The 25,449-nt window shown below is 37.6% G+C and overlaps 1 protein-coding gene across 7 annotated transcripts in view; it reads right to left on the minus strand.

Moving 5' to 3' along the window:
- The window catches only part of BABAM2 (BRISC and BRCA1 A complex member 2), a 405,688-nt gene that overhangs the window by 232,624 nt on the left and 147,615 nt on the right, over positions 1-25,449 (minus strand). For 5 of the 7 annotated variants that reach the window (XM_072767925.1, XM_026016020.2, XM_026016025.2 and 2 more), the window contains exon 6: positions 24,703-24,777. The exons of the other annotated variants lie outside the window; for them this stretch is intronic. In XM_072767925.1, coding sequence (XP_072624026.1) covers positions 24,703-24,777 — 75 coding nt within the window. The remainder of the gene's footprint in view (positions 1-24,702; positions 24,778-25,449) is intronic. 7 annotated transcript variants of the gene reach the window in all.

Here is a 25,449-nt window from a genome sequence, read left to right on the forward strand (position 1 = left end):
TTGAAGTGTAAGTTACAAAAGTGCACAAATCTTGAGTGTAACTTTGAGGGTAAAGTTCAATGAACTTTACATTTGAAACACTGTTTTGCTCTGATGGTTTTAAATGTCCATGTAAAGAGAGACCCACATAATCGCTTTAAGATCACATCTTTGTTGGTGCCAACCCAAGTTGTTGGCAACTTAAGGCTGATAAGGAAGGTACTTCAAAGACTGCGGTAGTAAGCAAGCTTTTCCTGGAACTGAGTATAGGATGGTTAGGAATGATGCTTCGTATCAGGATCTAGTGCTTTGGTTTTCTTTTTTTACTGACCAAAATAAAAACTTCCGTGGGGGAAGAGAGCCAAGGTATGGCCATTAGAGGTGGAAAATGATGGAGCAGCCTCTCTCCAAAGTAAAAGAGACATGTGTGGGGGATTAGAACAGGAGGTCTCTGGGTAGATAAAACCTGTCAGGGTAGCTAACAAAGGGGAAAGTTTGCAGAAGGCCCCAGAACACACAGGAAAAGACTTATTAAAAAGCTTTTTGTCGACTGAACATTTTTTTCTTAAAGCAATAAAGAAAACCAGAGCACAGAACTAATTCGACTATATTTAGGTTTCATGAAGTTATTTGAAACTGTGCCTTAAAGTAGGTCTGACTCTTTCAAGTTTATTTCATGTAACATCTAGGCTTGAATTTGTTGTATAGATCATAATAATTAGTAATAGCAATTAGTAAATATTTTTCCTGTTATTGTAAGAATTAATTCTGATCCCAATCACAGTAACAGGAATGATAACAGATAACATTTAGGGAGTGCTCTGTGGTAGTCACTGGACTAACTGGTGACTTGCATTAACTCACTTAACCTTCACAGCCACTCTCAGAAGCAGGTAGTTATATGCTCGAGTTTTGTTGTTGTTGTTGTTGTTGTTGTTTTGGATGAAGAAACCAAGGCACACAGCTAGTAAGCAGTAGAGCTGGAATGCTGACATTTTGGTGTGTTTACTTTTATCTACTGCTTTGCAGTGACCTGGCAGTTAATCTTCCTGTTAGGCCAATCCTGCTCTAAATTAGCACCACAGTTCTCAGAGCAGCAGGACAATCTTAATGGAATTTAGGAGAAACGAAGAGCTCCCTAGAGGGAATATCTATCTGGATCAGTTCCATTTCAGAGAAGGAAATATTAAAAGTAAACTTGACCTGAAACTTGACCTACAAACTTAACTCGCTGTAATTCTTTGACCCATTATATACCAAAGACCTCTGGAAATATATCAGACAGGATTTGGCCCGTAAACTATAAGTTTCTCTAGTATAGTGCTTGGCACATAGCAGGCACTCCATATTTATCAAATGAAAGTAATAATGAACAAGAGATAACCTCACGGAGCATTAAGACATATTATATAATCTACCTAACAAAAAGGAAATAAACCAGACCAACTCTAGTGGCCCCTTTCTAAGTAGTACTTGAAAGATTTAACTGAAGAAAAATTTAACTAAAGAAAGACAAGGGATTGCCTGAATGGAGGGGAAGGAAAGAACAAATGCAGGAAATATATAGCTGAGAGAAACAATAATGAGGAAAATAGACACTGAGGGCATGTTCTCACTAATACATAAATTTACATGGATATTTGTTTTTATTTTCAGTTTGCTAGAAGTCTCTATTATCCTAAAAGGTGAAAATTAAGAGGTACCCCCCTTCATCACCCCTGTACACAGACACATACCTACTGACTCCATTAAAAACATCCTCTGAAATAAAAGTGAAAAGAAAAAATCAGAGAAGAATTCTTTAAATTCACGCATTTTCTCTCTCTCTCTCTCTCTCTCTCTCTCTCTCTCTCTCTTTGGTTTTTATCAACCCAGTTATTTTGGGTTGCTATTCACTAAAAACTATAAAATATGTCAGTGTCGGGGCCATATGTTGAAAGTCAACGGGATTCTTCTTCTAGCATTCTCTCTTTTATTGGCAGGTTTTCTTCGTAAGATCTGTCATCTGGAAGAGCTCATTCTGAACAGTTGATGATTCTCCATAGGTTATGTTTTCAGGCTGAATCATAATCTTTTGTAGCCATAATCTGCTGAAATTCTCAGCACATTCATATAGTATTTAAGACATTTTGTTTTTCTCAAAATTGAATATGAGTTTTCCCCCACCTTCACAATTAAACCAATATCAAAATGTCTTGGCAGAATTAGTTATGGGGTGGCGGGTATAATTAAATTTTAGAACTCGAAACTCCAAATCTACCACAGTTTTAAACTTGGTATTTTAAGCATTCTTAACAAAGGTTGTCTGCATCAGCCAAGCAAGCTCACAAATGTTACATTGCGTGACTCGATTCTGACTTACTGTTAAGATTGTTAGAACTTTTATTTTGTGCCCTTGCTACACATGTACATTGTAAATATTGCATAAGAATATTGGAATGCAATAACCATAAAAATAATTGCGGGCTATTATATAATCAGAAGTCAGTTTCTATTCTTTATTAGGCTAGTTTCATCACACCAAATAAAATATAGGTTCTGAATAAAAATAGAATGACTTCTAGGATTATATTTCCTTTTATGTTTTCTTTAGATTTAGGATTTTAATTGCTGTAATTACAGATCATGTTTCTTTTTAAAAATCAGTTGAAAATTTAGGGTTCACTTGAATAATATAAGAACTCATCTATAATATCATTCAATCATTTTAATGTACTATACACACAGACATATATGTATTTTTCAAGTGACATCTTACTGAGGAAATACTATGTTCAGGGCACTGTGTTATATAACATAGAGAAATTTAGAGGTGACTTAGACTAATTCTGCCAGTAGGAGTTTCAACTTTTACAAACATCAGCCCCTCCTTCCTGTTTGCACTGCTCCAGTCTATTCCTTTACTTCTAGATGACTGCAGTCTCCTTCAACCTGTACTCCTTGCCACCCTTTGTCATTGCCAGTGAAACCTTGACTGTATCCTGCCTCAGTTTTCAAACGTTAAGTGACTTTTCAGCATGTGCTAAATGAGGTTCAAGTCTTTTAATCTGACAATCCCTACTGAACAATCTTGTTTCTCCTTGAACAGAAGTCATATTTGTCTACCTTTAGGCCCTTCTTCAAACATTCAGTCCTCCCAAACATGAGAGCAATAGAAAGCCACAGATCATAGGGAAGATTTTAACAGAAATTGTATGCAATATAAAGTATTCCAGATTGAGGGAGACACAAAAACCAAGAAAGAGTAAGAAAAGTTCAGGCTAATTTTCTAGTATGGCTGAAATACAACGTTAATACAAATAAGTAGAGAGATAAAAGGATAACGTAATGCTTGTGAGCTTTTAGAACCTAGTATTTATCTTTGCATCTCTCGACCTACTTACCTACTTATCACCTGTGGTGGTTTTAAAATATGTCTACAAATTCTTTAATACTCCTGCCTTCAAGAGGAAAGCCTAATTCTCCTTCCCTTAAGTGTGAGTAGGACTTAAGTCACTTCTAATGAAGTGAATAAAAGAAAGTGGCAGTATACACCTTCAGACACTAGATCTTAAAAAGCACTGCAGCTTCCTTCTTACATTCCTAGACTGCTTGCTGTGGAGGAGGTCAGGTGCCATGTTGTGAGGATACTCAAGCAGCCTATAGAGAGGCCCATGTAATGAGGAATTAAGCCCTCCTGCCAAGAGCCATTAGAGTAAGCCATCTTGGATTCTCCAGCCCCACTTAAACCTTCAGATGACCATAGTCACTGCCAATATTCTGACTGTAGCCACACAAGAAATTCAGAGCTGGAACCTCTCAGCTAAGTCATTCCCAAATTCCTCACCCAGAGAAACAATGACATAATGAATATTTATTGTTTTAAGCCAGTAAGAGGTTTCACAGTAATTTATATGCAGCATTAGATAACTCCTGTGCTACCTACTGATAAATGTCTAGCAAGAAGAATGTCAATGACTTCAGATATAAATATAAATCATTACAATATTCTCAAGTGGTATACTAAAGGATAAATACTTTCAACTTGTGATATCACTGACATAATTAAAAAGCACAGTGAGGACACAGATCACATTTATCATGTTTATCAGATATGAATATAAATACACACACATACATATACGCACACACACACTATATATATATATATATCCTCAGCATCAAGTAAAGTACCTGACTCACAGGAACAATTCAGTAAGTGTTGAATGCATGAATGGACTCCTTCCTAACGGTGGCTCTGAAAGGAGATTTTCTTACAATATTACAACTCTCACAGCCTTGGGTTTCTTTTTTTTTTTTTTTTTTTAATTTTTATTTATCTACAATAGTCACACAGAGAGAGAGAGAGAGGCAGAGACACAGGCAGAGGGAGAAGCAGGCTCCCTGCACCGGGAGCCCGATGTGGGATTCGATCCCGGGTCTCCAGGATCGCACCCCGGGCCAAAGGCAGGCACCAAATCGCTGCGCCACCCAGGGATCCCACAGCCTTGGGTTTCTTAGCAAAAGACTAAGGCAGAGCAAATAGAAAATTCTACAGTCAATAGATTATTTTTATTTTACCTTTTTATTCAAAAATACATATACAGAAAACTTTGCAAAAAATATCTATAGCTGAGTGAATTACTAAAAAACAGACACCCTTGAAAGAACCACTCGGATCAAGATACAGAACTTTGCCAACTACCCTAGAAGCCCCTCCAAATTGGGTATATGTGTAGATGTAGTTTCCCTTCCTACACTCTACATCTAAGAAAGGAAAGAACCAGACTACTTAGCCCTAGAAAATAGAGAGGAAATTGAAGGAGAACCAGTATTGAAAGGGCACCCTTGTCATGGCAGGATCTCATGAACAGAGTTCCTAGGACACCAAGAATTGGCTGCAAGCTTTAGTAATTCCAGGTGAGAACAAGAGTGGTGCAATAGGACCATGAATGGGAAGACTCTCAATGTGAAACTATCACTTTTTTTTTCTTCCTCTTAATAGATGGTATAAAAGAGGTATGGATGCAATGTTGGAGTGAGAGGTGTGATGGGGATGGTAGGTTCAGAACGCAGACTCGAAAACCAGACAGTACACTTGCTTTGCAGATTTTAATTTGGGGTAGCTTTATGTTACACTGCCCAAGTAAGTTAAACTGCTTAGAACTGTTATATCACTGTCTAATAATGAAATATCTGATAGTGTGCTAACAAGGTAAATAAATTAACTTGAACTTTGAGCTATCTGCCATCAAGTACAAATTTTTTACTGCAATTATGGATTGCTTGGGTGTCCTAGCATAAAACCTCAAGCTTCATTCACATTAATTCTCAACATACGGATTTATGACAATTTGTTAAAATGGATCAACTATCAACTCAATATTAGAGTATTGTAATCATTCAAATGAATGATTCTGAAATACAGAAAAGAGCCTCTTGTTGATTTCCAGTTTTTTGCAACATCACTTACAGCAACTAGAAAAGACTGAACCATTCGAAACTTATTATGAGAACTTAATTTTTATTCAGGGTAGAAAATAGATGTTGGCCTTATCAGAGTTTATAAATCCTGTTCTTTAATGACAGAACTGTTTAGAGGTGCCAATAAAGTTTCCTGGACAGGCTATAATGCATTTTAAATGAAATAAGGTTAGATTACTCCACCAATCTACAGGGCGGCATGGATGTGTCCACAAGATATGCAGGACTGGAGTTGGTTCCACTGACTGACAAGTGACTTGCTGAAGTCACTTTTTAGAAAGGGGTGGAAGTAGAATGTGTTGACAGGACTACCATGCATTCCCACCAAGAAGTTCCTGTCAAAAAAGAAGTATTTTCATAATTCCATTATATCAAAAACTAGAGAGAACTGTATTGGGCTTGCATGAGTAAAAGTAAAGTTCCATCCTTTTCCCCAGAGCAAATGGCCTGCTCTACACCTAGCTCCCATGCAATCTCTTGGGGGTGGAAAGCACATGTACTTTTGAATAAGACAAACCTGGACTGAAACCCATGACCTGCAGTCTACAGTTAAGATAACCCTGGGTAACCCATTTAACTTCTCTCAGCTTGTTTCCTCCTTTAAGAAAAAAAAAAAAAAAGGAGATTAAAAATGCCTTCCTAGTTATAAATGACAAAAACACAAATCATACTCACTTAAGCTAAAAAGCTTATTTACTAGAAAACTATGAAAGAAGCTCAGACTCCAAAGGACAGCTGATAGTAGGAGTTAAAGCCAAGACAGCTCCTCAAACTTCAAGGACTAAAACCAAAACCTCACTACTGACAATACTCTAAGTCTCTACCTCTCATTTTTACTTCCTTTTCTGTGCTGGGTTGCCTCACTCCCACTGTGTAGAGCTGCACTGTCCAATATGGCAGCCATTAACCATATGTGACTATGGAGCATTTCAGATAGGAGAAGTTTAAATTGAGAGGGTACAGAGTAAAATACACACCAGGTTTCAAAAACTTAGTACCAAAATGTGACTCCATATACTCTCTCTCTCTCTCTCTCTCTCTCTCTATATATATATATATATATATACACACACACACACATCTAATATCTCATTAATAATTTTAACTTTGATTACATATTGAAATGTTTTGAATATAAGTTAATTAAACACATTTTTAAAATTAATTTCACTTGTTTCTTCTTAATTCTTTTAAGGTAACTACTAGAAATCACATGTGGCTCACATTGTATTTCTCCTGAGCACTGCTTGACCTAGAAGCTTTCCCACATGGTGAGGAACATGACTGCCTACAGTTATGGACTCAATTTATCCCAGCCTACAAACATCACAACACAGAAAGTTTTTCTCTTCCTACTTCAATTTTCAAATGTTTTAGGGAAGACTCTGATTGGGCCAGATTGGATGATATACCCAGATCTTAGACTAATCCCTTGCAGGCAGAAGAGGAACTGTAATGTACAGCCCTAGTGGAATCACATGGATGGCACAGGGTAAAGAAGATGAATGTGGAATAGTATTACAAGAAGAAGGGGAAGAGAGATGCCAGGCAGACAACAGATACCAGATATCCACTATGCCCCCTTGTATGGCAGCAGTGAGGATTAAATATAAATTTATGTAGCACTGCCCTATCAGTGGCAAGATTCTGACCAAAATCCCTCTCTAAATGCTAGCTGTAACACTAAACCACATACCCTGAATAGGTAAGTGGCTCTGAGTCATAACAGAAAATGGCAGATATACAAAAGGGGATAAGCACTCTAAATTTCTACATTTGAGTATTCATCAAATGTACCTACACAGACCATACTTTTGCTAAAACCTAGAAGTTGGCAGCTTACAAGTAGAATTAATTTTAAAGAGCAATTTTAATGATCTCAGGTTTACTTTACATTAGTAGGAACTGATAATACTTTTTTAGCACAATTATCATGACATAATGCAGAAGGTCCATGAAGCATGTTTATATTACACTATGAATCCACTGGGAAATACAACAGGCTATGAAGCCTATAGCAGCAGTCCTCAAATATTTTGGTCTCAGGACCTTCATTGCACAAGTATTGAAAACTCCAAAAAGCTCTTGTTTATGTGGGTTATCTATTTTGACACTTAGTATATCAGAACTTAAAACAGAGATTTTTAAAAAGCAGCTTTATTGCAGTTTTATCATATTTTTTTCTAGATATTTTCTAGTTTTAGTGTTTATATTTAAGTTGATCCGTTTGGAGTTAAGTTTTATATGGTTCAAAGGTATGGATTGAAGTTTCTTTTTGGTATAGATGTTCAATTGTGCTAGCACCATTTTTAAGAAAGATCATTGTTTTTCTTCCGAACTGTCTTTCCACATTTGTCAAAAATTGTTGTCTATGCATGTGTTAGTTATTTCTGGATACTCTACTTCTGTTACATTGATCTAAACTGATCTATTTATCTCTTTAAAACCATATCACACTGTCTTAATTACTGCAACTTTTGCGTAAGTCTTGAAATCAAGCAGTGGAAGTCCTCCAATTTTGTTCTTTTTCAAAATTGTTTTGGCTATTCTAGGCCCTTCCTATTTCTAAATAAATTTAGAATCAGATTGTTTGAAAAAAAATGCTGGCTGGGTTTTGACCTGCTAGGATTGGGTCAGATTTATATATCCATTTGGGAAGAACTGATATCTTACAATATTGAACCTTCTAACATATGAACATGGCAGATCTATTAGCTTAGGTCTTCTTTATCTCAGCAAGGTTTATATATTTGTTTTTAAGATGGCACTTCTCTATTTCAAATTTTTATTTAAATTCTAGTTAGTTAAGATATATGGTGAAATTGATTTCAGGTACACAGTTTAGCGATTCATCACTTACATATAACATCCAGTGTTATCTCACAAGTGCCCTCCTTAATACCCATCACCATTTAGCCCATCCCTCACCCACCTCCCTCCATCAACCCTCAGTTCTTTCTTTATAGTTAAGAGTCTCATATGGTTTGCTTCCCTCTCTCTGTTTTCCCCTACCCCTATGTTCACCTGTTTTGTCTCTTAAATTCCACATATGAGTGAAATCACATGGTATTTGCCTTTCTCTGACTGACTTATTAGCATATAGGTCTTTTTTATCTTTTGTTGATTGATCCCTAAGTAATTCCTATTTTTGATGCTATTATAAATGATATTTTTAAAATTCCAATTTCAAATTATTTGTTGTTAGTACATAAAAACACAACTGATTTTTTATATGTTGATCTTGCATCCTACAACATTAAAAAATTCACTTATTGGGATGCCTATGTGGCTCAATCAATTAAACATCTGTCTCCAGCTCAGGTCATGATCCTGGGGCCCTGGGATCCAGCTCCCGGAATTGCTGAGCAGGGAGCTTGCTTCTCCCTCTCCCTCCCCCTTCTTGTGCTCTCTCACGCACACATGCTCTCTAGAATAAATAAATAAATAATTTTTTTAAATTCATTTATTATTCACTACAGCTTTTCTGTAGATTCCTTGGGCTTTTCTATATAAATAATCATACCACTTGTGAATAAAAACAGTTTTGTTTCTTCCTTTCTACTCTGCCTTCTATTCCTTTTTCTTGGCTTATTGCACTGTCCAGAATCTCCAGTATTAAATAAAATGGATGAAAGTAAACATCTATTAACCAACTAGCTATTAACCTTAGGGAGAAAGCATCTGATCTTTCATCATTAAATATACTAGCCACAGGATTTTCACAGATGCACTTCATTAGGTTGAGGAAGTCCCTTTTCAGTTCTAGTTTGCTGAGAGTTTTTATCAAGTGTCAAATGTTTTCTCTATGTCTATTAAAATGATCATGTAATCTTTTTAGTTTGTTAATACGGTGAATCAGGGCAGCCCGGGTGGCTCAGCGGTTTAGTGCTGCCTTCAGCCCAGGGTATGATCCTGGAGACCCAGGATCGAGTCCCACGTCAGGCTCCCTGCATGGAGCCTGCTTCTCCCTCTCCTTGTGTCTCTGCCTCTCTTTCTCTCTCTATCTCTCATGAATAAATAAATAAAATCTTTTTAAAAAAATACGGTGAATCATACTGATTTTTAATATTCAGTCTACTTTCCATCCCTGGGATAAACCCCACTTCATCATGATGTATCATCCTTTTAATACAATATTGTATTTTGGTAAGGTTTCCTTTTGAATTGTACATCTATATTCATGGGAGTCATCTGTAATATTGTTCTAATTGTCTGGTTTTTGTGTAAGGCAATGCTGTCTTCATGGAATCAGCTGGAAAAGTATTCCCTCCTTTTCGATTTTCCAAAAGAATATGTGTAGAATTTGTGTATTATTTCTTCTTTAAATGACTGGTAAAACTTACCAGAAGTCATCTGTGCCTAGAGTTTAACTATGATAGATATAAGACTATTCAATTTATCCATGTCTTCTTGAACACACTTTCATAAAACTGAGAAATTTCTAAAATGTGAGGACACACAAGCAAACATGCCATTGGCCATCAGAGTAATGATGACATACTAACATAACATGTACCCCTGGAAAACTCCACTATTCATTCATGAAGTAAAAAATTCTTAATTTTGAAAACAGTTTTTACTTTATGGACCTTCTGAAAGGATCTTAGAGATATGAGAGTTCCAAGACCACACCCTCTGAAGCCCTGGTCTATAGAACACAGATTAAGAATACCATCATCATCAGTATTCCAGGATTTTATGTTAAGATGTCAATCCACATATTGAACAGACATCTGGGTCACTGTAGACTACTTTTAGAGTTAGCACAAAACTTGAAAAACCTAAATCATCATCTCATCCTGCTTCAAGAGAGCCAAAACCTTTTATAAGCGATTTTGGAACAGAGAATGACACCAACTTTATTTCTGGGTGTCACTCTTCCAACAATATGGGCAGAATGTAAAAACAAAGCCACAGTCAATGGATTCAAGAAAGAAAATGGGTCTTCAAAAAATGGGAGAGAGGATAGGAATCATCGTGACATTACTTTATCATGAAACATCAAAATATAAGTATGCTGTTAAAATCTGTTTAAAATATTTTACATGAGAAAAAAAATCCCTCTCTCCCAGTTCTATGTTAAACATCATTCTAATAAAGGGCTGCTGGTTCCTTCTCCTCCTCCAAATCCTGGGAATACATTTATAATGAGAAAAAGGGGAGAAGAACACTGGGTAACAGTGAATACAAAACCCAGCTCCGCAGAAAGAATAAACCTGAAAAACCCCAAGATACTTAAAAGACTGCTGTGACTCAGGATAGCAGAGGCAACAGCAGCCAGGAGCTGCAGAAGACAGTGTGGGCTAGAGCAAGGCTTCTCAAACTACCTACAATGAAAGAGCAGTTATCATTTGTTTTGTTTTGTTTTTCCTAATCCTTCACAGACTGATGGCTTCATACAAAACATTAAAAATGAGTTATTAGAAAAAGAAAAAATTTAAAACATCAAAATGCAAACCCAGTATTTTTATCATTACAAGACAACAGACATATGATTATTCCATCAAACTGCTTTAAATGTTTCTAAAGACTCTCAATTCTGTACTTATCATTAACCAAAAGAGATAAACTTTGGGTAGCACTGCCTGGAAGATTCCAACTGAACTCCTTCCTCTCCCTCATTTTTCCAGGTTGATCGCTGAGCTAGGTGAGCAAGCACTTCAACTACACATCTCAAAACCTCAGCAAGTCTGAAAAGTGGCTCACCTGGAGCCACTCAAATCCTCCAAACCCTATCAGGCCCTTTCCCAATGATATTATATATTGTTTACTGGCAGATTTCTCTTCCTAAAGACAATCCCTATCACAGTACTACTAAAAGCAACCAATTAAACTCCTTAGCTGAATATTTAAGGCTCTATCTGTATCACTGTATCTTTAAAATGCCTTTCCTTACTTATCTTCCCCTACTTCGGACACATGTTCTACGATTTAGAGAAACCAGACTGCTCTGTTGTCCTCCAAATGTGCTATGATTGTGAGCCGAAATCATGCTCATTCTTTGTCTCTAGCTTCTATCAATACTAACAATCTTTCAGGGCCCATCCCAAATGTCACTTCTCTCCCAGCCAGATGTAATCTCTCATCAACCCACTAAAAGAACCCTGTATTTCCCTTGTACTACTTGAATAATTATGAATTGCATTACTGTTGTCTATGAAGTCATCTTATGCACCTAACTTTTATTTTAAAGTATAAGGTTGCTGATTGATGAAAATGGATTCACGAGAACAGATGACAGTGAGAAACTGATCTCCTTCAGTACCAAGGGGTGCCTTCATGATGTGGATAGAGAAAAAAAAACACCACAGAGAAAAGCAACTCCAGATTTAAAAATGGTCACCTATAATAATCACATTCTCTGATCCCTGTGCCACCTGGTTCAAATCTATACCTCCCTTTGTGGTTAAAGGTAGTAATACCTCCCCCATACACAAGCAAATTCAAAAAGACAACATGATATAATTATGTTGTCTTAAAAACCAACTGCATAAAACAAGATTAATAAAACAAGGAGGGGGATGCCTAGGTGGCTCAGCGGTTGGACCTCTGCCTTTAGCTCAGGATGTGATTCTGGGGTTCCAGGATCGGGTCCCACATTGGGCATCCTGCATGGAGCCTGCTTCTCCCTCTGCCTAGGTCTCTGCCTCTCTCTTTCTGTGTTTCTCATGAATAAATAAATAAAATCTTTAAAAAAAAACAAAAACAAGGAGGTCTTGGTTTTTTACCAACACAATAAATACTAACTAATGGTGAAGAGTTCTAATGGAACACTGACCTGATCAATTCTATCTCATGTTTTGTGCTTATTTCTTTCTAGGCACCACAATTTAAGAGAGATAGCAATCTGGCACACTTCCTGAAGAGAAGCATGAGGATAGAGAAGAATTTAAAACTTATAATATATATATATATATATATATATATATATAGAAAGTGTAAAGGATTAAGAATGCCTAGCCTATAAGAGAAGAGAATCTCAGGTTGAAAATACAAGTGTTTTCTTTTTTTTAAAGATTTATTTATTTATGATCGACATAGAGAGAGAGAGAGGCAGAGACACAGGAGGAGGGAGAGGCAGGCTCCATGCCGGGAGCCCGATGTGGGACTCGATCCCGGGACTCCAGGATCGCGCCCTGGGCCAAAGGCAGGCGCTAAACCGCTCAGCCACCCAGGGATCCCCTACAAGTGTTTTCTATTACAACATTATATATTCATTCATTTAAAAAAATCTGCATTCTAGTAAACTATATATTAAGAATAAGAGGTTGATGAGAAAAATATGGTAAGGCTTACCTTACAGTTGCTTATATAACTTTGTAACCACAAAGTAACTCCAGTTAAAAATATTAAAATCCTTAAAACACCAAGCCATATTCCTAATAAACAATTATTACAGTAAATATAAGACTCCTGAAAATGCAAAGATAACAATGAAAGGGACTACAAGGAAAGGTTGGACTGCTTAGTTATAGGAAAGAGTTGGGGGACATTATCTCAACCTGTGGAGAAGCAAGTTGTAATGACATCAGAGAGGGAGAGCTCTGGCTCACTGCCTTGAGTTTGTTTCTTTTCACAAAGAACAGGGGAAACCATGCGATAAATACTTAAGTACAAGGTATAGGGCAAAATTGAGTAAAGTAGAAGGATATGGAGTGAATGGACATTGTGTGCAACATCACATCCCCCCACAGCTTGCTGTGTTCATCTGTACTGCCGTCCTTTGGATTCAGCTGCTGTTATTTAGTAGTCAAAATATTAACGTGAGAGGAAAAATCAACTGTGGTAACTTTTGTATTATACTGACATGCTTCCACTACCAACCATATATGAACTGATTCATGGTACTAAGGCATGCTCTGTAGCAGAACAGACTATACTTGAAGGATTATCACCACATATGGTGATAAGGTAGCAAAGCAGGTCAACTGATGATCATTTGACATATATCTATATTCTAAAATTCTAATTTAGAAAACAAAAACACAAACACACCATAAAAAATAAAGGCCAAATAAAACTATAAAAGAACACCCAAAGAAAGGAAGTTCACAGAGCCAGCTGTGACTGTTCATTTTTAGTAGGAAAATATACTATTGTCAGAACTACCATAAATCTTATCTAGAAATCTGGAGCAAGAGTAAACCTGGATTTTGAATTCTAGATGAGGAAAATCAGGAGAGGGGAATAGAGAAGCAACAAATATAATTTATCTTCCTTTCAGTGGAATACTTACTCTCTTCCTAGTCCACAATACATTCAATACTTTGAAATATAATTCAATGACTCAATAAAATCAAAACCATTTCTATTCTGCATCTACTCCAAGCTCAGACATACATTAAATACCATCATATTCATCATCTCATTAGTATATCCAACAATTTGGTGGGTGTGCAGAGCCTGACCATATTTTAGCAGGGAGATTAAGACTTGGAAGAGAAGTTAGTAAATTATATGTTACTAACAGTTTACTTAAAAACAAAAGAAGATGGAATAAAGGAAGGAAAGGAAACAAGGAGGAAAGAAAAGAGAGAGGGAGCCTTCAACGCTGAAGATACTTGTACAATATAAACTAAGAGACCATGGTATTAAAAACCACTCATCCTCATTGAACCAAATCCCTTTACTTATCTTTCCATGCTGTTCCCAGTGCTTTGTGAAGAAATATTCCTCTCCAGAGTCTAGAGAAGGGATTGGCAAACAACTGCCAACAGGCCAAATCCAGCCCCGGGCCTGGTTTTGAAAATAAAGTTTTATTGGAACCCAGCCACACTCATTCATTCACATATTGTCTGTAGCTGCTTTCATGCTGTGACAGCAGAACTGAGTAGTTGTGAAAGAGACCATATGGCCTGCAAGCCTAAAATTTTACTATCTTGCCCTTTAGAGAAGACGTTTGGGGGCCCCTGATTTAGAGTGTATTTTTCTCTGAGCCCTGCTTTTGTCTCTAGAAGAGGGGGGTGGAACAAGGGTAACGAACTTAAAAGCAGCCAGGGGTCCCCTATTCCATGAAGGAAGAAAAGGAAGTTCCCTGCACAGTAAGTTTTCAGACCATCTCACTACTTTCTTGGCAGTTAGGTCTCAAATGCTAAATTTGGCTCCAACTTAGCACTGATAAATCAGCCTTATTACAAGAATAAACAGCACCCTACTTTTACAGCACTTTCTTCCAGGTACACACTCCCACTTTTATAAAAGTATGTCTGCTCCTATTTGACTAGACAGAAACTATTTCCTTTGAGATAAGATGAGGGTTCCCTGTGAATTCTTTATGGTCTTTCAAGCAGCAGACAAACTGTTTTCCTTTAAAACCAGATTTCACACAAATGAGTTAAAGTAATCTTTATTTCTAACTGCGCGATTTTATTGGAGCCAAAAAATTCCCTAAACTAAAAGGTCTCAAATTCTGAGCCATCATTTAATCTGTGGTTTAGAGAAAAACCTTTGTGACGTCAGTCTTTGAATTTATAGTCATTTATCAGGATCAGAAAACTTTTTAATGTTTGCTATCTTATGCTTGCTGAGAAATTACTATAATCAATATATATTGCCCTAACTAACTGGCTGGATGTCAAATAAAGAGAATATTTTGAGGGAGATTATCAGTTTCCTTCCTAGCAATATGTAAAACTAAATGGACTTTCAAACAATTCCAAATAATAAAGGACAATGCAAGAATTTATCAAAAAAAAAAAAAAAAACACCCAGGGAAATTAATCAGCCTAATTCTCTTTTCTTGGGTGCACAGAATGCAAAATCTTCCCCCTGGTCCTAAAGGAAGGTGAGAAGAATGAGAAATTTCAAAACTGTGAACTTTGAAAACTCAATCTTTGATGACAAGTCATAAAATGTGACTGTCACACACACACATTTTCCAACACTCACACCGTTACCTATTTTCCCTGACCATATGAAAGGACCAAAGCACCACTTGAAACAGGTTTCCCCAGCAACATTCCCTCTAAATTTTTCAGAGAGAACACCAGTAAGATTATCATATTCAAGTCTGTCATGAATTAAAGCTATTTCTTGGGACACCTCGGTGGCTCAGTGACTGAGTGTCTGCCTTCAGCTCAGGGCATGATCCTGGAAACCCGGGATCAAGTCCCACACCAGGCTCCCTGCAGGAAGCCTGCTTCTCCCTCTGGCTATGTCTCTGCCTCTCTCTGGGTCTCTCATGAATAAATAAATAAAATCTTTTAAAAAATAAATAAATAAAGCTATTTCTTGAAAAGCCTTCTCTATGACTCTTTTAGCCAGTATGCTATCATTTCAATTGTGTTTTTTCACAATTTACTTAGTCATTTCAGTTTTTCAAGTTTCCATCCCATTTCCACGACTCATTTTGTCAAATACCCACTGAGTATATCTCCTCACCTATGTTCTCATGAACAGCAACAATCTGGTCTCTCTCAAACATTAACACTGAAATCTTTCCTATTCTCACCATCCCTGTGACTCCAGCCAAATCCCCCTCCTTGGGCCTGTTCTTGTTCATTCAATGGCATTTGGGCATTGTCTTCTTCATTAACATTTTAAAATCTTTGGCTTACACAACTCTGGGCTCCTGGAGTCCTTCCACCTAGATGACAACTTTCTTCCATCAGGTCCTCCAAGTTCAGGTCTTGGCTTTCCTGTAGTTGTATGTTACACTTCCTCATTTGGGTTTCATGATCCCCCCCACCCTTTTTTTTTTTTTTTTTTTTTTTAAGATTTTATTTATTTGAGAGAGAGAGAGGCAGAGACACAGGCAGAGGGAGAAGCAGGCTCCATGCAGGGAACCTGACATGGGACTCGATCCCAGGTGTCCAGGATCACGCCCTGGGCTGAAGGCGGCGCTAAACCGCTGAGCCACCTGGGCTGCCCACATGCTCACCTTCTTCTCCACTTAAATCACTTAGCTCCTCTCTGGTTCCAGCTGCCAAAAATTAAGACTAGATAGTCTGTCATTAGCTCCAAATAAACATTTAACGGTCTTGGGCAAGTAAATGGAACTTCTTTGGGCTTCCCTATATTCTTACAACAATTAAGTAAATTCTCTCTGAAAATATTAATCTATTAATTAATTAATGTAATAATCTAATTAACCTGGGGAAAGATTAAAGAGTAGAGGTTTCAGGGATACCTAGGTGGCTCAGCAGTTGAGCATCTGCCTTCTGCTCAGGTAGTGATCCGGGGGTTCTGGGATCGAGTCCCACAATGGGCTCCCCGTAGGGAGCCTGCTTCTCCCTCTGCCTATGTCTCTGCCTCTCTCTTTCTCTCTCTCTCTCTCTATCCTTCTCTGTCTCTCATGAATAAATAAATAAAATCTTTAAAATAAATAAATAAATAGAGAATAGGGGCTGTGATTGATAGCATGGCCTCACAGTGGTGGCTGGAGAATGAGGAGAGCTGCCGATTTCAGATTAATAACAGCACAGGTTGGGGAAGAGTATAAAACAGCTTGCATGGATGGGTAGGCTCTGAAAGCAGGATCCAAGAAGAAACCATCATTTGTTTCAAGAGAAGATTAAAGGAGACTACTCTAGCAGTAACACTGCAGAGAAATTGGACAAGGGAGGGCTTGGAGCCAAGGAAATGAACTAGGAAGCTATTACATGAAAATCCAGGTGTAAAGAGATTAAGACTACCTGTTTAATGAAGTTTGAAGTAATTCTTCAAGCACTCAAGATCTTTCCAACTCATCTTTTCAGCTTTTTCTCTCATTATTCTCTGCAAGAAACTTCTCTACCAGTCTAGATTATTCCCTGTACCCTAAATCAAGTATGCCCACAGTCCCACCATGAGTGAACTGATCAGCCCCAACTTAACTGTCCCTCTTCCCTTTCCTGCCTTTAAAAGCTATGCCTCTTTAAGGGGTCTAGTTTATGCCTAAATTTGGTCACAAAGGTTTCTCTAACCATTCCAATCTATAACAATCTGTACATTTTTAAAGGCCTACAATTATCTTTTTTTTTGTTTTTGTTTTTGTTTTTGCTTGTCTAATCCTTGACAGATTCAAGGATTTGAATCTATCACTTTAAATCAAAATCAATTCTTCAGGATTCTGCACAGTAGTACTGCACTGAAGAACCAAGTCAAGCCAATATGGTCAGGGTCAGGGTCAGGGTTAGAATATAGATGGATGGATAGATGGATGATGGAAGGATACATTCATAGGCAGACAGACAGATCAATAGGGGGATGAAGCCAAGCCTGTTCTGTACACTGTGTTGCAGCTGTAAGCAGCTAAGGATGCTGGGGCAGAGGAGGGGCTCCAGAGCTACCTCTGTTCAAGATTCTCCTTCTGCCACCCCAGTGGGTCACACTAAGATCCCCCTTAACATCACTCTACAACATAAGTCAAGGAAAGAGAAGAAGGGCTTGGATCCCATCTCTGCCTCCTCACTAATTTCTCAGCCTGTACCTGCTCCAGCGTCATCCCCATTTCCAAGTCTGCCTGACCTCCTTACTCCAGTTAAAACAAAATGACTCATGTATTAACACAATTAAACTCTCCTACAGTGGCAGGGAGCTTCAGTATCCCTTCACATTTCCAGCCGTCTTAACTCAGAATTACATACCACAAGAGGCTGTCTCCGGCTCCCCCACATCACCTTCGTCTCTGTACCACTGTTTCCACTTTACTCCTTTAGGACTACCTTCTCTTTTCTCTTTGCTGTCCCCGGAGTCCCTGTGCACTGCATCCCCCACTTTCATCTGACTCAGTGACATCCACGTCACCCTCCTCCTTTGTCCTACCCATTTCAGGGCTTCACAGAGCACATCAACACCTTGCCTCTGAAAAAAACACTTCAGACAGATTTACTTTTTTAAAGATCTTTGTAAATCTTTACAAAGTAAGTCTGTAAACACAGACCACTGCAGCTCTCACTTTAGCATCCTTCCTCAATCTTTATTCTTTCTACTTCAGACAGATCTAAAGAGTCCTAGCTTACCATTCTGATGACTCAAGTTAAAATAATCTAGCTATACAGAGTATTTCTTGCTACAGTGTGGTATGTTGGAAAGACCCCTGGCTTTAGAGCCAAGGAATCTGCATCCAAATCCTAGTTCCACAAATGGCTACCTGGATCACTTACATAATGGTGCCTGCAGAGTCCTTATCTATTTAAAAACATGCAGGGGAAAAACTACCCTGCAGAGTTGTTGAGAATATTAAAGGAGATAACATCCATAAAGCACCTAGTCCAGTTCCTACAAACAGTATGTATTCAATACCAATTAGTCCCCTTTCCTCACTCTCACCCTTCTAAGCTTAGCACTGCCAGTCCATTAATAAATGAGGCTGGAGGTGCTAGACAGGGTGGCAGTCATGCCATCATTGTGCCAATAAATCCATTTACATTTGAGTTTACTGAGCCAAAGTAGAAAGCCACAGCTTCTGCTTAGAGCAGAAGTTCTTAACTCTGGGTGCACATTAGAATTACCTGGAGAACTTTTAAAATATAAGAATATTTGAGCTTTACTGAGAAAGATTCCAGTTTCACTGACCTGATGTAGGGCCAGTATCAATGTAGCCCAACGTGAGAACCACTGATTAAAATTAACTGGCATCGTCCAGAGTTTAATGGAACCCAAGGGCCCCTGGCACTTGTTGCCCACTGTTACAAGTTCCCCCCAGACAAGACCATGCAGAACAGATGCAATCTCTCCAGATTTACTTTGGTTCCATAGACTCCTAAAATAATCTCAGGGAACCAAGCCACTTCATATGGATCTCTATCCTTTAACATGATAGCAATCGGGGTAGAAAAGTATCCAATAAATATGTAATAGAATTCTGGAGTATCATACATCCCAAAAGAAAACACAATACGTACCTCCTGAGATAATTGTAAAATATACTTTCTATGTCCTAGAATACCCAAAAATCTAGGCCTAAACTGCTCTCTCTATGAAAACATACTTTAGTTATCTTTCAGTTAGTGGCTCCAGTCATGAATTCACCAGCCTTATGAACAGAATGTGTATGTGATGGTTAACATTGTTTCAACTTATCAGAACTAAGCAATGCCCAGATAGCTGGTAAAACATGATCCCTGGTTGTTTCTCTGAGGGTATTTCAGGAAGAGATTAGTATGTGAATCAGGAGACAGTAAAGAAAATCCACCCTCATCAATGGGGGTGGGCATCACCCACTCCTTGAGAGCCCAAACAGAACAAAAGGTAGGATGAATTCTCCCTCTTTTTTTCTCTCTCTCCTCTTCCTCCTTCCTCTCGCTTGCCTCCTCTCATTTTCCTTCTCCTCCCTTGAGCTAGAAAGTCCATTTTCTCTGCCCTGGAACAGCAGAACTCCTGGTTCTCTTGCCTTCATACTTCATGCCTTATATCAGTGCCTCCTCTCCTCCCCTGGTTCTCAGGCTTATCCTGGTTCTCTAGCCTGCAGAGGAAACATACTGGACTTCTCAGCCTCCACAACCTTGTGAACCAATTTTGTAGTAAGTCTCCTTTTACATATAATCTATTTTTTCTGCTTCTCTGGAGAACACTGACAAACACAGAGTGGTTCCTGAGTTCAGAATCAGCATCTGTACATCTGAAGGCAAAATGTAGTATTAATCCATCTACTGTTCTCATAGTCCAGCAATCAATGACTGCCCTGTGCCCTGGGGAGTTATATCTTATCTACCTGAGATATTCTTCAGAACTCCCATGGCCAACACACAGAGGCATTCTGTTTGGCCATCAGTGTTTTAAAAAAATATTTATCCATTGCCATCACTTACAAAGCAGCCGTTTTCTCATACTAAAAACAAACAAACAAACAAAAACTGAGATTCCAGGCTCTTTTTTATAACATCTGCATATCTGGCAACATGAGGCCCATATTTTCACATGGGAACAACGGTGAGGCTGCATAGTAGCTGCTGCTCCACATGAAGCACACACTGGCTGGCTCCCTGGAGCTCTCACCACTTCCTCCTGTATTTTATCAAGCCAGATTCACTCCTTCTCGGTACCTGCCTGGTCTTGTGAGCACCTGCAGTTTCGAACATACATGTGATTAGAAAGGGGACTGAGTAAGCTGGTGAACCCGCCAGTCACAGTCAGGCTGAGGAGGCAGCTCCTACAGGATAACCTCAGCACGCATGTAGTCTTAGATGTTCTCCTCCATGTTAATGACCTTCTTAAGCCATGTATGATTCCAATCTGGAGATCTCCCTGAGACTCTCTTCCTGTCCTTGATAACCCAATCATAATTGCTGCTTTCTGCCTCTGCTAGACACAGGAACCTGTGTTCCACAACCCTGAACTTAGTGTGCTCTGACTCATCAGCATAGCCAGAGTGGCTTCTAAAGGATGAGAAGGCTGAGAACCTTACCTCCTGACATAGATGGCCAACTTCAGCTCTGTCACCTTCACTCCATATCTATACTGTATCATGATTCATATACCATTGTGGGACTAGACTGCAGCAAGCAGTCCTTCAGACTGCGGGAAGTTAAATGATGCCAAGAAGATTCCTGTAGAAATTAGAAGTCGAAGCACTTCAGTCATAGTAAATTGGTTACAGTCCTACCTCTGGGCTGGGCTAGGGCTCCATGGTACCTGGTGTAGAGAAGTTCCAGCAACTACTTAGACTACTGCTATAAAATGAATCTTTCGTGTCCCTCCCTAAATGTATTTATTGATGCTTAATCCCCAATGTGACAGTATTTGGAGGAAGGGCCTTTGACTGGAGCCCTCAGAATTGGATAACAGCCTTACAAGAAGAGCCTGGAGAGAGAAGCTCTCTCTTGGCCATGTGAGGATACAGGGAGAAGATGGCTGTCTACAAGCCTAGATGCAGGCCCTCACCAGACAATGGATCTTCTGCTGACTTGTTCTTAGACTTCCCAGGTTCCAGAACTGTGGGAAATAAATGTACATTGCTTAAGCCACTTAGTCTATGGTGTTTTTGCTAGAGGAGCCTGAATGGACTAAGACAACTATATAAACAATTATGGTCTTATCAAACAAAGAAAAGTTAGCACTGATATTCTTTAAAGGTTATGTTTGTCACATCCATTATCAGCAGGAAATGGTTACTATTTAGCCCTCTACTGCAGTGAGATACTGCAATTTTCCTAGACATTTCTGTATCATCAACTGAGAGGGGTCCTAACTATAAAATTTTAACTTGACTATATTCTAAATAAACTGACTTATTATTTTAAAGGGGCTAGTTTCACACACATATCATGTGTACAAGTAAGCTTCTCCTCTTCCCAAAACACTATATTCCGAGTTTCTCAGTTTGTTTGTTTTTTTTTTTTTTTTTTGAGTTTCTGAGTACTTCTGACTCAGATGATAAAAAATTTTAGTAGACAACTAGAAATTTTCCTTAGTTATCTCACAATGGAGTATGCTTTTCCTGAAGAAAAAAAATGCTTTCCCACCATCATATACTCAAGTTTAATAATTCTCAGAATGAGAATAAAGACAGAATACACATAAGTCAATTTTCACCACATCCGGAATAAAATCAGGGCAGCATCTTCTAATGATATATGATTCAGCTTCATGACCAGTTCTTTAAGAAAAAACATACAGGTATAAAACACTCTTTCTCTGGTTTAGTAACTGTAGTGAATATTACACTTTGTCATTTCAAATAATCTCCCCTTTATTCTGGGGACCACAGATTCGCAACATAAACCTATCAGTTGAAAAGTTCAAGGGCGTGGACCTGGCCCAAGTTGGACAGACCTGGGGAAACTGATCCATGCCTATCTGTAGATGATTCAACATGGGATCCATTTCCTGCTATGTAGACTATGGAAGTAGAGGATGTGTAGTACATTTCCCATTTCATTTATAGTAGTTTGTGCTGGATTTCCACCATCCACAGATAAAAAACCCTAATACAGAGGTGTTTTTTGCTTGTTTGTTTGTTTGTTTTTACTGAGTTCTTATGTAAATGATTTACCTAACCTACTGACTTACCTCATCCAAAAATAAAATTTAGACACTGAAGTCAGTACTCATTTTCAGAATAAATTCACTCTATTCCACATAAGAACCATATATACCTAAAGCATAATATTAAGTAAAATCGCTGGCTATTTAATGGTTTTTTTCATTCTAACATCAAAAAATTCTATTAGTAGATAAAAGAGATATGCTTGTAAGTGGATGACGGCTTCATCGTGGCATAATTAAATCTCAATCTAGTCAAACTTCATGCTATTCCAATATTTAAAAGGTCTACTTTACTATTCATTTCTTTGGGATGGCAAGGTAAAAATACATTGATGCTGGTGAACAGTATCCTCATAAAGAATTTACTTGGGGACTGAGACTATTGGACAGCAGCCTGATAATCAGAGTAGGAGTATTGGAATGCTAATAATATGTAAATCAGCTCCTGATGCAAACTTAGTTTTAAGAATAGTATAGCCAAATGTTCTAAGGTTCTGATAAAACTTTAGGAACTTAGATCTTAAAACTTTCAACAGGTATTCTGGATTCCTTCTGGGATGCAGGTATTTTTCCCCGGATGTTTTGTGTTATACAAGAGTCGCTTTCTTTTCTTCTTCTTTTTTTTTTTTTTTTTTTTGTCCTTGTTGCTTTGCTCTCTTTGCATGGCCTAAAGGTCCAGAAAGATATCAATACTGCAATGTAGGCATTTCATCTGCAGTAGAAATGTCATTTCATCATACTTTGGGGGCGTGGGGAGAAGCTTTCCCATTTTGTCAAATAGGTCTCACTTTTTTCCTGTCTGACCAGCAAAGAAAGTAAGAACATAATAATATAAAGTTAGAACTCTTAGAACAGAAAATATGGAAATTTTATTTTGAAGAGAAAAAAATTAGATTATATTCCAAGAAGCATTTTTTTCCTTTGATCCTCAAGAATATAAGAAGAGGCAATGTTAGGTTCAATAAACAAGATAACCATTTAAACTGATAAGGCCCAACAAATCAAAACAAAGATACTATAACTATAAATTGTGGATTAAAGTGATTATACAAATAATGTACTCTTATATACTACTGAATTTGACTTTAATAAGCTGAAATAGAGCTTTATCTGGAATATACAGAGGTCAATGAATCTGCCATCTAAGAGTTACCAAGGAGACTGCTTGCTACTCTAATAGAGCATAGTAATTGCTTAAACCAAATTAATTATGCTTGGTAATCACAGATCTCATATGTATATTTTCCACAACAGGAGTGTGGAGAAACTAAGATAAATTGCTGACTTCCATTCTCATTTGGACTTCATAATCATTTGGATATGGAGTGGAAAACTAGTCAACTAGAAACTTAAAATGAAAGTTTAATGAGACACAAAAATCCTATGTTTTACTTAGGGGAAAAGAAAATAATTTCCCCACCTTGAGTGGAATGTTTAAAAAAAAGTGTTCCCTAATCTTTTTTTATAGTCTATATTCCACGAGACCATGCTTCCAATCATTATCAAGATTAATATCTAATATTAAGCGTGACTACCACAATATATAGGAAAACTTGTACAAGGTTTCTATCTTCTCTCTAGGTTGTAATAAATACCATTAACTCTCTGAACAACATCAAATTAGGAAGGCAGACATTTTTCTTACATTACACTAAAGCCATATAACTCCAGGTTAGAAATATGGGGTTGAGGGCAGCTACCCATATCTTAAATCACAACCGAAATCCTCATTTCTGATGAACCCAGGTCTTGTGTTAAGACTTTCTGTTCAGAACCTGCTCCCTGGTCCATGTGGTTTCCATCACACTAACCATAGTCACTTGACTCTACCTCTCCTGTGCAAAGCACCTGCAGACTCTGCCCTAAAGTAGCTGCTCTCCCAGCCATACCTTGCTTGAATCACATTTTAAAGAATCCCATATATACTGGTCTAAATCAGTTCTGGACAGACCAGCTATGAAGGTGCCTGAGATGAACTGCTGACGTAAATAAGGAAAATGAGATGCATTTTGGCACAACAGAGTTAATATGCAATCCTACCTAAAGACAGAATGCTTATTAGATAATTTCCATGAGAGTCTTTCTTCCCAGTAAGATTACTAACAGTGACTTTCCCCAAAATTTAATTTACTTATACAAATTTTACCTTATAAGGAAAATTCACTTTGAAATTACTTTTAGGACTACTATTTTAGTTTTTACATAACAAATTCAGTGAATCTTCATATAATAAATACCTTTAATAAATGCATTATCTGAAAATGCTGACAAGCCAATCATACAAATATTCAGAGTTAAATAATTACTTTAAAAGCTCCTTTACATTATCATACTGAGATCACATATTTTTACCTTGAGGAGGTATGTGGGAATATTGCTGAAATCCACAGGCAACTTCAAAAGGAAACGTGCTGAAAATTCACCCGTCTGTAGGACAAAAGGTGTAATAAGATTAAAATAAGAAAGTGATTGTGAAGTGACAATTATAGCCAAGGCCACAAGTTCAACCTGTTCAAACTGGAGGTATTTTCAATTTGGGGTTCCTAACATTAAGCAAGAAAAGAAGATTGGAAAAGCAGGGGAAGATCAAAAAGAATTATTAAATTATTAGCTACTAAAAGCATAATTAGAATTTTTTAAATCTGCATTTTTAACATGCAATAAAATTATAATGTCTCATTACCGTTTTGGTTTTTTTAAGTGTAGAAAGACTACATGAATGTATGATTTTTTTTTAAATTCAAGCAAAGAGACAGACCTCTCCCTTTGATTCATTTCTTTTTACTAAAGCATTCAGACAATTAAGATTTATAACCCACAGACGCTGACATATATCACTATCCTTTATAGTGTGTCTGGAAGTACATACAAAGTCAAACATCTACCCATATAAAGCAGTCTATCAGTAGGTACCCCAAATAAGATTCTAATCTCCTGGAAAAATCTATTAACATCATTACCATCAACTAATCTCTTTCAGCAATTCTATGAACTAGTCTCCATATATAAAGATATACAGAGGTTTAGAGATTTAAAACATTTTTTTTAATTTTTATTTATTTATGATAAGTCACACACACAGAGAGAGAGAGAGAGAGA

This window comes from Vulpes vulpes, chromosome 8 (assembly GCF_048418805.1).
Source record: "Vulpes vulpes isolate BD-2025 chromosome 8, VulVul3, whole genome shotgun sequence".
NCBI classification, from domain to species: Eukaryota; Metazoa; Chordata; class Mammalia; order Carnivora; family Canidae; genus Vulpes; species Vulpes vulpes.